The 15727-nt window shown below is 37.8% G+C and overlaps 1 protein-coding gene across 1 annotated transcript in view; it reads right to left on the reverse strand.

The window, feature by feature from the left end:
- PDHX (pyruvate dehydrogenase complex component X) overlaps positions 1-15727 on the reverse strand; it is a 31913-nt gene that overhangs the window by 14505 nt on the left and 1681 nt on the right. Inside the window, exons 2-5 of the mRNA XM_061997518.1 lie at positions 12847-12930; positions 9084-9184; positions 6030-6235; positions 4603-4701 (exon numbers count right to left, since the gene is read on the reverse strand). Coding sequence (XP_061853502.1) covers positions 4603-4701; positions 6030-6235; positions 9084-9184; positions 12847-12930 — 490 coding nt within the window. The remainder of the gene's footprint in view (positions 1-4602; positions 4702-6029; positions 6236-9083; positions 9185-12846; positions 12931-15727) is intronic.

A 15727-nucleotide genomic window follows, 5' to 3' on the forward strand; every position in this document is an offset into this window, starting at 1 on the left:
TAAAACACATCCACTGCACTATCACCTGGTTACATCTTCATAAAAAGCTATCAGGTTGGTCAAACTTGACTTTCCCTTGGTAAAGCCACGTTGACGGCTCCAAATGACCCTCTTGTCCTTTAAATTCCCAGAGACAGTACCCAGGATAAGTCGTTCCATCACCTTTCCACGGATAGAGGTGAGGCTGACTGGTTTGTAGTTACCCGGCTCCTTCTTCTTGCCCTTTTGGAAGAATGGAGTGAAGTTTGCTTTCCTCCAGTCCTCAGACATCTCTCCTGTTCTCCACAACTTACTGAAGATGATGGAGAGTGGTTTAGCAATGACTTCTGCTTTAGTGGCTTTTAGTGTGTTAACTGAAAAGTATATTGACAAAATTGACTTTATTTTTAGATTAGGAGATGCACTCAACACTTTCTGAAACTCAAGCACAAGTATGAGATATATGTATATATACATATATAAAATCATCATTCCTGTATAATTTATATATTATATAAATATCTGTTATAAATACATATAAAAATAATTTGCCTCTACTAATTCCACATGATTTAACCCATTAATGAAAGTAGGTACAACTATAGTTATGACTCACATGGCTGTAAGACTGTGAGCCTTCACGTAACTAGTGTTGGTGTAAGCACCAGAGCAAATCAGATTCAACAGATATCAGGAAAAGTCAAGTAAACAGATACTTTATTAGAACTGGAAAAGGAAGAGTTGGACACATTTTCCCAACTACTCCATAAGCCTCTACCAGTACAAATAGTAATGGATAAAGATGAGAGTAAGATGTATCAAATATGAGAGACAGCAATCTGCTCCCCAGGACAGATACCAGAGCTTCGTAAACATTTATTTTAAAAAAGCATGCATTATCATACTGTTATTATTAGAAGTATGGTGATTCTAGCAACTCTGTTCCACTTCACTTTACCACTACTACAGAAGTCAATAGTCTTTCCACTTAATGTTAGCCAAAATCCAAAGACTGCAGAAAGCAAACTGAGTCTTTTGTGCTTACGATGTACTTTGTCTGAAATGGACACAATAGAGGTAGTACAAACCCCTAAAAATCAGAAAGGATCCAACGTTGCAACAGGAGACATACAGATTGACACTAGCTTCCTCTGGTGGCAGTTACTGTTATTAAATAATAACTGTTACTAAATTGTCCTCATCCCCTTTCGTCTGATGACTCAATTATTATCAGATTTCGTGGAAGAAGGAAAAGGATGAGCAGAGACATCAGAAACTTCTCAGTATCAGATTTACCGCACTACCAACACTACAGAAGGAACTCATCCCTCCGTAACGGCACCTGATAAAACCACACGCAGCACGGATCCCACTTCCTCAGCCTTCACTCAGTTCCTCCTCCAAGAAATGACTCCGGGAAAGCAGCACCACATGTGTGCACTCTGCCATATTGACACGCTGAAACTGCAAATGACTGAGCAGCTCTGAGGTCTCAAATCACACTCAGTGACAGCTTGTAGGAAAGTACAGATGGGACAAACATGGTCTCAGAAAAATAGTTATTATTCGTAACTAGCTTTCTCCTCCTGCTTTTTGTCGTTGCATTTATAAACCCCTATCTCAGTAGTCAACAGGATGAGAAATGGCAGAAGTAGTCTGAAACAATCAACAACTTTAACATAGCTCTCCCAAAGGCAGCATAGAGCTGATGTTTGGGAACACGGTGCAATCTTTGACAGAAGCTGAGAGTTACTGTGAACTGACACATCCATTTTCTAAAGTATTTCTGAAGAAAGCAGAGGATATTGCTTAAAAAAAAATTTAAAAGCTCGCACTACACAAAATAAAAATGAGCAGGAAGAAGACAACAGCAATTCAGGCTTGCACAGACACTTAAGAGAAATGAAGTATCAGCCTACCAAGAGAGGAGCTTATAACAGAGGAAGCTACTAAGTGAAAGCTCCTATTGCTGCTAAAAAGTTTTACAGTGAATTGAACTGAGAGACAGAAAGTTACAGGGAAAGGATCTTGCTTATTTACATAGCTCATTATTTTTCTTTGTTTCCTATAACCTGGTGAGCCAGAGCCCTGTTCAATATGGAATCTCAGAGTCAATTTAAAAGTAAAAAGTGAACTTACAACACCCCCTTAAAATAACAATTGCCAGTCTACTTGGAGAAGAACGCATGAGTCCCTCAGCTCTAAAGCACGGCACGTACTTCAACGGTTATCTGAGTTTAGCAAAGGAAATATTTCCCTGAATATCTGTAGCAGCTCTCTACAAAAAAATCTGCAAACGTTTCATTTCAAACTGAACATAATAGCAGTGTTAATGTTTCAGATGTCTACAACCTCTATTTTAAAAGAATGGTTAAAAAAATCCCAATCTGTAACTTAAAATTACATTTCAAAGTCAAATCTTTTATATAGAAGAAAGCAAGTTTTCAAGAAAAATGATTTTTAGATAATTGTCATAGCTACACAAAAATCTTTGCTACATTTCCATGACAACCAGGGAATGTTAATTAGAAAGCTCCAAGTCCTAGAGAGGTTCCACCTGTCATAGCATAGTAATACACCATAAATCACCACTACACTTACATAATTGAGATAAAACTATCTATGATAATTTGCTGTTACATAGACTATATCTATTTGACTCCTTTTTTTGTTTCAACTCAGCCAAAGACCGTATGAAAAAGAGTTTTGAAGAGACAGCAGACAAATTGTCTGCTTCTATGCATTCAACTAGAAGTTATACTAACCTGGTTGTCCCTGAATGGTACTACAATTACAGCAGGCCCGTGTAGATGAATGATGGCATTTGTCACAAAGAATATTTTTACTGAGAACAAAAATAAGCATTCCTGCCAAAACCCTCATCTCCAATCCCTGCTACCAAGAAGATAATGCACCATTTCAAGGCTAAGAGCTCTGAATCTACCACAACAAATCTTTATACACTGGCTTGAGTGACAATCATTACATCAGAACACTCAAAAAGTATAGTAAACTACCAGAAACTTGGTCATAACAAACCACAGGTTTGAAAATAAACATTCTTTAAACTGAAGATAGAGAAAAAAAAACAAACATGAGGGAAAAAAAGAACTCTGGATCTCTTACCATAACACTTCACTGCTCTCCCCAGCTTAATAAAAAAAGAAAAAAGCCTGAATCTTGACAGACTTCACAGAATTATAGAATGGTAGGGGTTGGAAGGGACCTCCAGAGATCATCTAGTCCAACCCCCCTGCAGAAGCAGGTTCACCTAGATCAGGTCACATAGGAACGTGTCCAGGTGGGTCTTGAAGACCTCCAAGGAAAGAGACTCCGTAACTCCTCTGGGCAGCCTATGCCAGGGCTCCCTCACCTGAACAGTGAAATAGTTTTTTCTTATATTTAAATGGAACTTTTGTGTTCCAGCTTCATCCCATTACTCCTTGTCCTGTTGCTAGCTACAATAGAAAAAAGTGATGCCCCAACCTCCTGACACCCATCATTTAGATACTTGTAAATGTTAAGATCTCCCCTCAGTCTCCTCGAGACTAAACAGCCCCAGTTCCCTCAGCCTTTCCTCATATGAAAGGTGTTCCAGTCCCGTGATCATCTTGGTGGCAACATGCTGGCCTCTCTCCAGCAGTTCCCTGTCCCTCTTGAGCTGAGGAGCCCAGAACTGGACACAGTACTCCAGATGAGGCCTCACCAGGGCAGAGTAGAGGGGGAGAAGAACCTCCCTTGATCTGCTGTCCACACTCTTCTTGATGCATCCCAGGATGAAATTGACCTTCTTGGCCACGAGGGCACATTGTTGGCTCGTATTTAGCTTATTATCAATCAGGACTCCCAGGTCTCTCTCTGCAGAGCTGCTGTTCAGCACTTTGACCCCTAGCCTGTACTGGTGCATGGAACCCCATGCCATGTTCCTTGTACTCTGCACTTGTAATTGTTGAACCTCATGAGGTTCCTCTCTGTCCAACTCTCAAGCTGGTCGAGGTCCTGTTGAATGGCAGCACAGCCTTCTGGGGAATCAGCCAGTCCTCCCAGTTTGGTGTCAGCAGTGAACTTGCTGAGGGTACACTCTGTCCCCTCATCCAAGTCAATAATTGAACTTCATAATTCATAATTGAATTATATATTCATATAATTCACATATTGAATGAATAATTGAACTTCAGTGAAAGCAGCAAAAGATCTGAACTCCCCAGAGAAAAGAAGCTAAGTTCTGAAGTTTGGCTTTGAAGACATCTGAGAAGCAAAATTTTTGAGATCAATCATGATAGTTAACAGTGCTGCCTAGGAGCTGACAGCCGCTACCAGGCTGAGCTACAGGAAATGACAGCAGTATCACACAGCTTAGATGGGAGAGAAAACCAAAAAAGGTGTTGGGTTTTTTTAAGTAAAGGCTTCTTACAATATTTTCTAACATATTCTTCATACTTCTCAACAGGTTTTTCAAATTTAACTAAACCATTCCCCCACAGCAAAAAAAAAGAAAAAAGAGGAATAAAAAAAGTTGCCTCTTCAAATAAATGGATGTTTCAAGTTCATGGAGATTGCTCTAGGTCCAAAGAAAGGAACACGGGAACATGAGATTGCAGCTTTACTGAAATATCTACATACTCTTTGGTGAAGATTCCTCGAGGCCCAGAAGGTGTAACGTTGCTTGGGTCTAGTCCGTGCGTCTCCAGAATGTGACGAGCTGCAGGGCTAAAGCGAACCCTAAAGACACGAGGAGAAAAAAACTCCTATTTAAACAGTAAGATTAACTTACTTAATGTGTCTCAAAACTACACAATATATGCTCTAGTTCAGAACCAACAGTTGAAGAAGAAAACAGAGTTCTGTACAACAGCTGGGATCCTAACACTGAAGTCAGACCGTGCCCCTTCATCAAACTTTAATGCAAAGTTGAATTTAACAACACAATAATGACCTTAAAGGGATCAAAAGAAAGAGTGGAAAACTTATCTCCAAACACTTCTTCCAGTAGCAATGAAACATTGTGGATTCCTCTGAAAAAGGGTCATTGGGGAGGAATCGAACACATTTTTTAAGATCAGCTTGTTATAGGAACATTAAAAAATGAGTTTTACAAGCTCAGAGAAGAAGGTTGCTCACTTCTGTTATTTGTTTAGCTAGTTATATTTCCCTCATTAACTCAGCTTAATTCTAGTTATAGCATTACCTTTGTCCTAGCATAAAATTTATTTTATAGGATTGATTTAATGAAATGGCTACTTTTTCAGAAAGCAAAAACCATACAGATGTAGCTGCATAACTCACTATCTGCTTCAGTAGACTAAATATTAAGCTCTCCTCCTACACTTAAACATGTGAATCAGAACATATTTGATACATAGTATAATACCAGTAAACCTGTATATCTGCCATCTTGACCTACATGGAGTATGCTTAGTAGTAACACCTCTGCTTGGAAGATAAGTAATACCTTCAAATAAGGCACATCCTTCAACACAATTATAGATTATTGTTACCTGACTTAAGATTTGGGGTTAATTTATTCCCCCTCTGAGTTGTTTGCAATGTCCAGAGTATCCTAACAGACTAAGCTAAACTAATGAAGAGCATGTAAAAACAGTTTTGAGTTTTTCCACATTCCTCCATTATAAAAAGATGAAATTTTTTTCCAATATCAAATGTGCAAGAGCTTGGAAGGATTTTGGAGTGTGATATCTGTTTATTTTTCCTCCTACAAAGATAAAACAAGTTAAACTAAGCATCTGATGCATTAGTGTCCATCATCTGTAAATAAAACTTCTTCCTTATCTAAGCTTAGAATCCATACAAAGTATGTCAGAAAAATACACACCTATAGAGGGTGTTCTAATAAAGCTATCTTGCCTAGATTGGCTTACAAGCAAAGGAATATTCTGGGCAGGCAAGCTTTATTACTTCACACATACTGAAACAATCTCTTAAATTAACAGCTTAATACTAGGTAACAAGGGACAAAAGATTCTTCTTGATTCAGCTCTACCCATCTAACTAAATAAGAGTTCCACTTCATAACAAACACAGAAACTTACTGCAGTTTTCCAGGCTGACGTTCCAGTTTAGGTGGAGCTGTGACTGACAGATCTGCAGGAGCTGAGGCAGGTGCAGGTGCTGGTGGGGCCAGAGAAGATGGATCACCGCTGTCAGCTGGTATTTCAACTTGCTTCCAGTCCTGTCCTTCCTCTACCAGCAGACCGATTAGTGAGCCCAAGCGTACATTTTTGCTTCCTTCTTCCACCTAAATTTAAGACAATGGGAACAGTAAGTTACATATTGCACTGTCTAGACTCAATGACTAAAAATGGAAGATGTGAAAACTTGAGGCATATTAATGACACTTCATCAAGAAAACATATTCCATTTTATTCCTACTATTAATAAGATGAGTTATGACTGAAATTAATTACAATTGCTATTATAAGGTGAGGAATATTAACTTACGCCCCAAAGTCCCATAAATATAAAAGTAGCACTCAGAAATCAAAGAAAGAAAGTTAGAGCCTATTGAGTACCTCCAAGAATAAAGTTATATTAGCTACTGAAAACGTCCTGAGATATCCAGGGCCTGAAAATTTTGCTGGACATATTGAGCAGATGTACTTTGAGGTGTCTATCCTGTATCTAGCAGCATTACTTTTCAAAAACACCATGATTTCCACACACAAGAGCAGCAGAAGATCATTATCATTGCTGGATAGTCACACATTTAATTAGTACAGATTTTGTCTATGTATCATTTAGTCTTAAACAACATGCTCACTTGCATGGCTCCCATTTTCTATGACACTGTATCAAGATTGTACAAAGAGATGGGAGTTTCATCTCTGGGACATTCTTGCTTCATAATTTTTTGCAGCCTTTTGTTATGTTTTTTTGATGATATGAAAGATATACAAGGAATGAGGCAAAGAACTGAAAGGGACAAAAACACAACTGAATCTTGTCCTGGAGAACTGAAATTTAGTCCTTTCTGTTACCAAAGTTCCCACACAATACAGAGGCAAGTCGTTTAAAATCTGACTTTTCACATGAACATAATGGCATATTCTTTGTATCTTGAATGCTGGAGTTGAAAATTTAACGTATGAGCTGAAGTAAGAAAACTTGCAGATGAAGTTAACAGCAGTATTTAAATACAAAGCTCAACCAGAACAAAAGCCCTCTGTGTTCACTGTAAGAGTGTGGTGGTAACAGAGTGGTACCACACAACTCCATAATCATGCATTCCCTCTGCACCAAATCATACTGGACTTCACTTAAGTAGAGGCAAACACTCGTGCTGTCCTCGTGGTGTGCGTTTCACTTAAACCCCAGTAGCACTTTGTAAATGCAACTGGGTGGTCAAGCAACGGAATAGTACCCAAGAGTAAAGAGGCAGAGAGGCAAACACTACAATGCCAGAAACCAGTGTTATCAAGCAATGCTTCAATGCACAAAGGATTCTTTGACAGAAAAGATACCAGTGAAATTAATAGTCCTGGAACAACAAAACCTGACATGCTGCACACCAAGTCAGCCAATGAGTCTCTTAGCCAAAATGCTCTTAGAGTTGAGACATTCATTTTAACATATCTACCACCAAAAAAAAAAAGCTAAGAAGCTGCACAGTGATTACAGTAGATTTCTTCTGTATCCTACAGCTCAAACATCACAAAGTGTTTAAAGTTTTTTCTCAGCGACACTAGCTCATAGGCAGGATGTTTAAGTGTGGTAAGGAGCTCTTTACATAATGCATAAAACCTGAGAAATACTATGTTGCAGAACCTCATTCACCATTTGGCTGCTTATTTGGCTGCCCAAGCAAGTTTTTCGTAACCAAGCAAGTTTTTGATTTTAACCAAACTGCAAATTCATTACAAACTATTATTTAAGATTATCCATGTTTATCTACCCAACTTCTAAAAGGGAAAAATAAAAGATATCCGAGGCTAGCTACCAGTTTAAGCCTTCACAGAATAAATAAGAGAACTCCACACATCTGGATGCTGTATGGGGAAAATGTTAGAAAAAGTACTGAATATTCAAAGGGATAGAAAAATAGTTTCCCTGTCTTTATATATACTTAACAACAATTTGCATTTCCCTCCACAAAGATAAAAACTCTAAAACACATTTCCCAATCTACATAGTTAATGGATCAGAAAAATAGCCTCCCGTGATTTCTGAGAATCAAATATGGGCTTTCAGAAATTTACAGAATATCACAGAAGCAGAAACAGAAGGGCTCAGAATCACAGCCCCATCCTTCTAAGTTCTGATGAGAATTAACATTGGGTCATTTTCAAATAATAAACTTTTTAATTAAAATTTTTAAATGTTAAAAGAGACAGAGAAAGGAAAATATATAGAATTTTACTTGTTTTTCTAGAATACAGTACGCAAAGAACTTTCAAGCAGACCTTGAGCAATGCAAGGATAGAACTAAGTCCTTCATCCTGATCTCTCTAGTCCAGTTGTTATTGCTTCCATCTTGGGACAGAACAGGATTTAAAGCCAAACATAAACAAGAAACCCAAACAAAATGAGCATTATCTGTGTTACGTATGCACATACATACAAATACTCCAAAATGAGGTTTGGAAAACTTCACATTCATCCCCGTTGCCATTTTTCATATTAAGCTTAATCAATCTAATTTTAACATCACAGGAAAATAATAATTCTAAAAACTGTCCTCTGGGTCTATTTTGTATAATGTTCCATCTTTGATATCCAGCAGAAGATAATCATCCACCCTGGGTGAAGTACCATGGAAAATCCTGTAGTCCAACTAACTGATCGTCACTTGCTTTTCTGTAACTTGGAGTAAGATCTGTCATAAACCGCAACATCTCATGACGTCTCATTCATAAGGCACAAAACATACAAAACAATATAACTCAATCAGGTTACCTGAAAATCAATCACAGATAGAATCATGTACCAGTAGCCTGGTACACATGTAAAAAAATAGAGCAACTACTTGCATTCCCAGTGAGAGTTAAGTGGTTTACTCTGAAAGCTGAACAGAAGGAAATCTAGCTATCTAAACTAGTATTTCAGGTCACCTGCTAAACAACAGTCTGAAGACAAGGCAGCATCCCTACCAGTATTTTAGCCAATATGCCATCATCACTTGATTCCATGGTAACCACCGCTTTGTCTGTTTCAATTTCACACAATGCATCTCCAGCATTCACTGTTTCACCTGCAAAAGATCACAGAACTTCAGAATACTTCACATAAACTTCCTTTCAGATCCATCTAACTATGAAAGACAGAGATATTCCTGTAATATAGCCATTTTATGTCCTTTAATATAGCTAGTTGATTATCCATCATTACCATATTGTATCTTCAGTTCCAAACAAAACCACTAAGATTTAGAGAAACAAACTGCTGAAGAGAATATCAACATATTCCAAACACTAACATTTACATTAGGTTTCCAAGAGGAAGTACACAATCAATGAAACTTACTTCCAGAATGTTGTCACTCAGTACCATTGCCATGAATAAAATCTTTCCATATTCATTGCTAGCCATAAGCCAGAGTAAGGTATTTAAAATTGACTTTTTTTTTTAAAGACAAGAGTCGCAGGCAACACCTTTAAGTATCACAGTTTTCTATCTACTCTATTAAAGACACTAAAGACCTCAGGAACATTAATCTCTTTGGAAAGCATATCTGCAAGCTTGTTTCTCAATCTCCTATGGTCAAAAAAGTCTTTTAGAAACATACTTACTTTGTGAAATAAAAATATGCACAAGTATTAAAAATTGCTTTCCTACATTACGTAATCTAAGATTAATTTTGAAGTAAGCTACTTTTCTGCTTTTGAAGAGAATATCTGCTAGCAAATGATCAAGATGTTATGGGTCTGGATTCAGATCAATACTGACTAGATGGCCAACATAAAAATTCAAATGATATTGACAAATGTTGAAGTAGTTGAGTATTTCAGCCTCCAACAAAACAAAACAACTTTTTCCCCACAGACTATCGAAAACCAGGGACAACAGATACAAGCCTAACACATGAATAATTTTTATATGAAATATTAGAAATGCTGCAACAGTATTATCTATCTAAGCATTTAATTTCATCTCTGATATCACTCTGTGTCATACTTAAGTATGTGCAGCTTCCCATCTGGATTTATTTTCTTAATCAATGGCCACCTTGACATCAATTACAAATGAACTTTTCCAACAGACAGGACTGGAAAGAACAGTTCTGCAGAGCAGATCTTTGCTCTTATGCTTTCTGAGACAGCAGTATTTGCAACACATTTTGCTTAAATGGTAGTTCTCTGAGGTTACATATAATGTCCTTGAAAAATCCTAGGTGGGGTTTGTTGGGGTTTTTTAAAATTATGAAGTTCTCATAGCTAGGATGACTGACTAAGATCTCCTCTGGGGCCAAGCCTTGCTCTAGGAAATCACATTCAATTGTTATTCAATAACCTATGTGCTCTGCTCAACTGCTGACAGACAAAGACACAAACCACTAGATACAAACTGCATCCTTTGAAGTGCTCCTTGCAAATCACACCCAAGGTGACGGATCAGACAGACTGAAGTCCCCACAGGTCTCAGCAGACAGCAGAGTTACACTACATGAAGGAACTGCCAGTATTGTTGCCTATTCTGTTTCCAGCCCACACAAGAAGAGGATTTCAGTCTCCCGGGCTGTCAATCTACCATCTTTCCTCAAGACTGAATTAATACATAATAAACACAAGTTTTCAGAAACACAGCTTTATTTTTTATGAAAACAAATTTATTATCTGCAGGAATCAATATGAAACTACATTAACAATCAGAAATCAGGCTCTCAAGCAACTTCAGCATTTTTTTTTCTGCAACACCAAACACATCTATCTGTGTATCCTGTGAAACGTTAAAACGAAAACATTTCGTATTTACACAAAGAGCACAAAAATTACCCAGTCTTCTGCTGCCCCCTGCTGGTTTATACCTTGGGAACAACATTTCCTACGCAACCTTCAGCTTTCTGTCAATTCCTTCAAAATATTTACTTTCTTGGATACCAAATATTTCTATTTCTTCTGTTGATTCCTTTAAAATATTTGTTTTCTTGGATTATCAAATATTTATATTCACTAATGCCACTACATTTAGATTGCCAACTCCCTGGAAGATTATGTAGCTATGAGCATCCCTTGCAGACAGAAGAAATATAAAAATTTAATCACTTGCTTTTCTCTTCAAAATTTGTTTTCACTTTTTTAGTGTTCTCATTATGAAGCAAAAAAAATATCCACGGGAACTAGTTATGGTTACAGATTTGCCAAATAAGACAATATGCTATATTCACCTTGGGTGTTGTTTCTAAATAGAAGGTAGAACAATAAAAATCCTAAAATAGTTTTCTCCCAAAGTCCAGTCATCACCTAAGGTTTTATTTTTATTTAATTAAAATAGGTGTGGATCTTTTTTTGTCCCGTTTGTGCTGGGGTGGAAATGTAGGGCCAAGGCTGAGAAAAAAACCACTTTTGTATAGCTCTTGCATCCCAAGACTTTTTTGTGAGGAAAACTGATTCATTCACGTCGGCAAGCCAACTGGAACCTAGCTCATATCCTGTAGTGCTCTCTTCTTGGCTTTTTCTTTCAATTTTGAAGCTTTCTTTATCATAAAAGAGACTACTGTTGATTTTTAACATATTACAGTTATTGACAACTAATGAAGAGCAAAAGGACTTGGGATTGTTTCTTTCTCTGTGGATAATCTTGGACTTGATACCTGACTAACTAAAGCTTCAAGCTTCAAGAACATTGGTGCAACTACTTTTTTCTGGGAATAGGCTGTCATACTGTTCCTAGTAAGCTCTACAGAAATTCTTACTACAAGTTTCACAAGCAAAATGTCACGTCCACTACTGGAGCAACAAGTTGCCTTTCAGCCACCTCTCAAAATGCAGTCAGAACATACAAAAGCAAAGTACTGAAGTAACACAATGATGGAGGCTGTGTCAACACTTGGAAGATGAGCAAAGGAAACGGTTTATTGAGGCAGATTAGTCAAAGCACGTGTTTAGCACAACAAATTATGTTGGTCAAAGGCAGTATGACTGAAGATATTTTCTTTTCCTCAAACATATTTCGTCTCTCTAGCAAAGCTACTAATGCCTGAGAACAAGGTACATTCCTACAGTCACATGGAGCTCTGCAACACATCCTGTACCAATGGACAACTTCTACCTGGAATCCAAAACTACAGTTAAAATCCAGTTTTAATACTAAATTGGAGAAGGGAAAGGGTACGACAGGGAAGAAAGGTGTCCTGCAGAACATTTCCCATTTATATGCAACTTATGTGAATACAAAGCATATGCTGAGACTACTTACTTCTCTGCTCCAATATATTTGAACAGAAGTGCATTACTTTCCAGTTGTTGAAAAAAACCTAAGACAAGTAAGGTTGTTAGAGTGGGTTTTTTGAGGAGTAATTTGGCTTCTGTTTTAAAGTTGTTTTTTTAGGGGAAAAGATTTCCCTGTTTGGAATCTGTGTTACCAAAGTAACTTTTCTACTATTTAGATTATAATGCAAATATTAAAAATAGCAACCATAGAAAATTCTTTCATGTCATTTTGTAATCCAATAACGAAACAGAGATCCTCCCAAAAGTCAAAGGCTCTCAGAGTTCCAAAGTTAACAAACAATGTGACAACATGGGGAATTAGAATAAAACCATCAATTTCAAAGTAGATATTGTTCCAAGACAATGGTATCCATATATCAAGCATTTTGCTTCAACATACAGGAAAAATAATGTTATTCCTACAGAACAGATTTATATAGTTGAAGAATTACAACAAATGTGGCCACAGGAAATGCTCTCTCACCTTCCTTTTTTAACCATTTCACAATGTTTCCTTCTTCCATTGTAGGAGAAAGTGCAGGCATGAGAACTTTGATACCAGGAATGCCTGTAAAAGAAGCACAGGATTGTCTAGACTTAATACGTTTTCAGTGTAATTATTTTCTTGGTTACTGCTTAACACAAGTGAAAATGAAAGTACAGGAATCTGAAAGACAGTTGAACAAATAACTCACTATGATGCTATTTTGTTAAATTTTCATACAAGCACACAATCCCAAGGGCACCAAGGAAATCAAGCCACTAGGTATAGAACCTGTGTTACACAGGGAACAACGGATAACTCAGATAGAAAGTCATAAATTATACAAAATATTAAGCAAATTAAATTCTGTCCTAAGTAAAAAATAAGATATATAAAAAACAGATCCTGATGATCCATCTCTTTTACTGATAAAACTTTTCCAGTGCTTATTTATCCTTTTTGCAGGCTGAAACTGTCTGGTTGCAGTGACGATCTCATGACTATTAAAAAGGTTGAAAACCTTCTCATTACAGAGATTCTTCTTCTGGGTACATCTCTATATATACAATCCAAGCAAATCCTCAGCCTTTTCTTTCCCATGACAAGTGAAATAAAAAGATCTGTAAAATCCAATGTACGTAAGCAATGCAACAGCACAACCTCTCTGGCCCTGCCACACTGTGTAGGCAGAGTCATCCAGCAGATCACTTCAGATCACTGGCAATTGACTGAACTTGCCCAGTCAGTCCCTAAACAGAGTGATAGGGCACTGCTGAGCAGCATGTTGCATGCCTTCAAGCAGGGTTTTTCCCAGGACAGGGCTTAGAGGAAGCAGGAATAGCTTTAAAAACTTGGAAATTAAGCCTTTTTATTCCCCCTTTTCTTCTCATTACCTGAAAAAAAAAAAAAATAGGCAAGGAAAAAAAAACCTCACACATATTCTGAACTGAAAAGCATGTCGCCTGAAGAGAGACTGCTTCTCATCCCTACTTCCAACTGCTATGAGTTAACATGGTTAGTATTTCAGAGAAGACAAAGACAGAAGTAAAACTTCAATTGATACACAATGATTTAAGGGAATTAAAAGTGTCCACCCTTGATCCATAATTCATTATTGGATGTATGAACATTAAATCCAGCCTCATCTTTCTTATTGCTACAAGATTATGAAATAATACATCATAACACTTGTAAAAGAATGTAGGTACTCAACCATACTTCAGAGATGAGGTAGACTTAAAGATGTTACATAGTTTTTCCATTATTTCTATTTCCTTTTTTTTTCCTACTATCACTTAATCTCTCTTCTCACACCTCTCAAATGTGTGGACCTCAAGACACGGACTGGGGAGCAAAGTCCCTCCCACTATAAGAGACAGGTTTTGTGACCACCTGGGGAACTCGAACATACATAAATCTATGGGACCAGCAGATGCATCCCAGAGTCCTGAGAGAACTGGCTGATGTAGTTGCCAAGTCATTCCCCGTGATATCTGAAAAGTCTTGTCAGTCAAGTGAAGTCCCCAGTGACTGGAAAGAGGGACATACCATGCCCATTTTTAAAAAGGATAGCAAGGAGGATCGTAGTAGCTACTGATCTGACAGCCCAATCTCTGTGCCTGAGAAGGCCACAGATGCAACTGATCCTCCTAGCAGCCACATCAACACACATGGAGGACAGGGAGGTTTCTCAAGACAGCCAGCACAGCTCCACCAAGGGCAAGTTCTGCCTGCCCAGCCCAGTGGCCTTCTGTGATGGAGCGATTACATCCATAGCCAAAGGAAGAGTAAAGCATGAGTTCACAATTTTTATTACATTATATATCACTCAAAAAGAATATTTACAGGTGACAGTGAGCCAAATATAACATATTATAGAACGCAAAGAAGTGTCCTCTGTTCCCTTTGTCTAACTTGACAAGTCAACTGACAACCACACATGATTTTCAATTCACATCCCACAAATGTCTAGAACTAGTGGATGTACTTCACTGAAAAAAAAACCAAAGCATTCCATATTTCCAGTGAGAAAAAAAGAATTTTTAAACATGGTGGTTCACACATTTCACCTCAGTGAAGAGACACTTGATTTCCCAAAACACGCTCCATGGTTCAGCACAAACACAAAACTAAGCAACAAATTTGTGCTGCTGTATCACTTCCCTTTTCATGTTATGAGCAACTACCACAAAACACACAGTCCATTCAGGTCCTTTGATGGAGTTAGGAGAGAAGATCCAGCAGCAGATACACATGAAGTATAAATAAATAAAACAGGTTACAGAGCAGAATGAAGAATCCACAAATCAAGGCACATGTCAAATCTGAAAATGAGAAACTGCCATTTTCTAGACTATTGTGCCTCACTGCAAGAAGGCTGACTGTAACTGAGCAGCAGCATTTGAGCTGACCTTAGCTGCTGTATGATTATGCCTTTCAATCCAGCAGACTAACAGTCTGCTCAGGCACTTAACTTGTTATTAACAGTCACATTAAACCAAAACCATACCACACAGAACAAACCCATTCCTCCATTAAGTGGGAGATCATACAAGTATTCACAATAGTAACTAAAAGAATTTCTGTCCTTCACGCTTCAGACCATCTTGACTTGTAAGGCCCAGGAAATTAATAAAGGTTTATTATTACACAGATGAACTTCTCTGCTACTTGAGAAAGACTGACACATCATAGAGCTCAAAGGAAAAATATCTTTTTGGAATAAAAACCCTACAGCATTCTCTTAACTCCTAATTAAGAAGACACGGGGAGCTGAGGGCTGCTCAGAAGCTTCAGCAGGCAAGAGAATATAAACCCTCTTAATGAGCTGACAACCTCTCCATACCACTGGAGCAGCACAAAGCAAAACAAACATAAAGAA

This window comes from Colius striatus, chromosome 6 (genome assembly GCF_028858725.1).
Source record: "Colius striatus isolate bColStr4 chromosome 6, bColStr4.1.hap1, whole genome shotgun sequence".
NCBI lineage: Eukaryota > Metazoa > Chordata > Aves > Coliiformes > Coliidae > Colius > Colius striatus.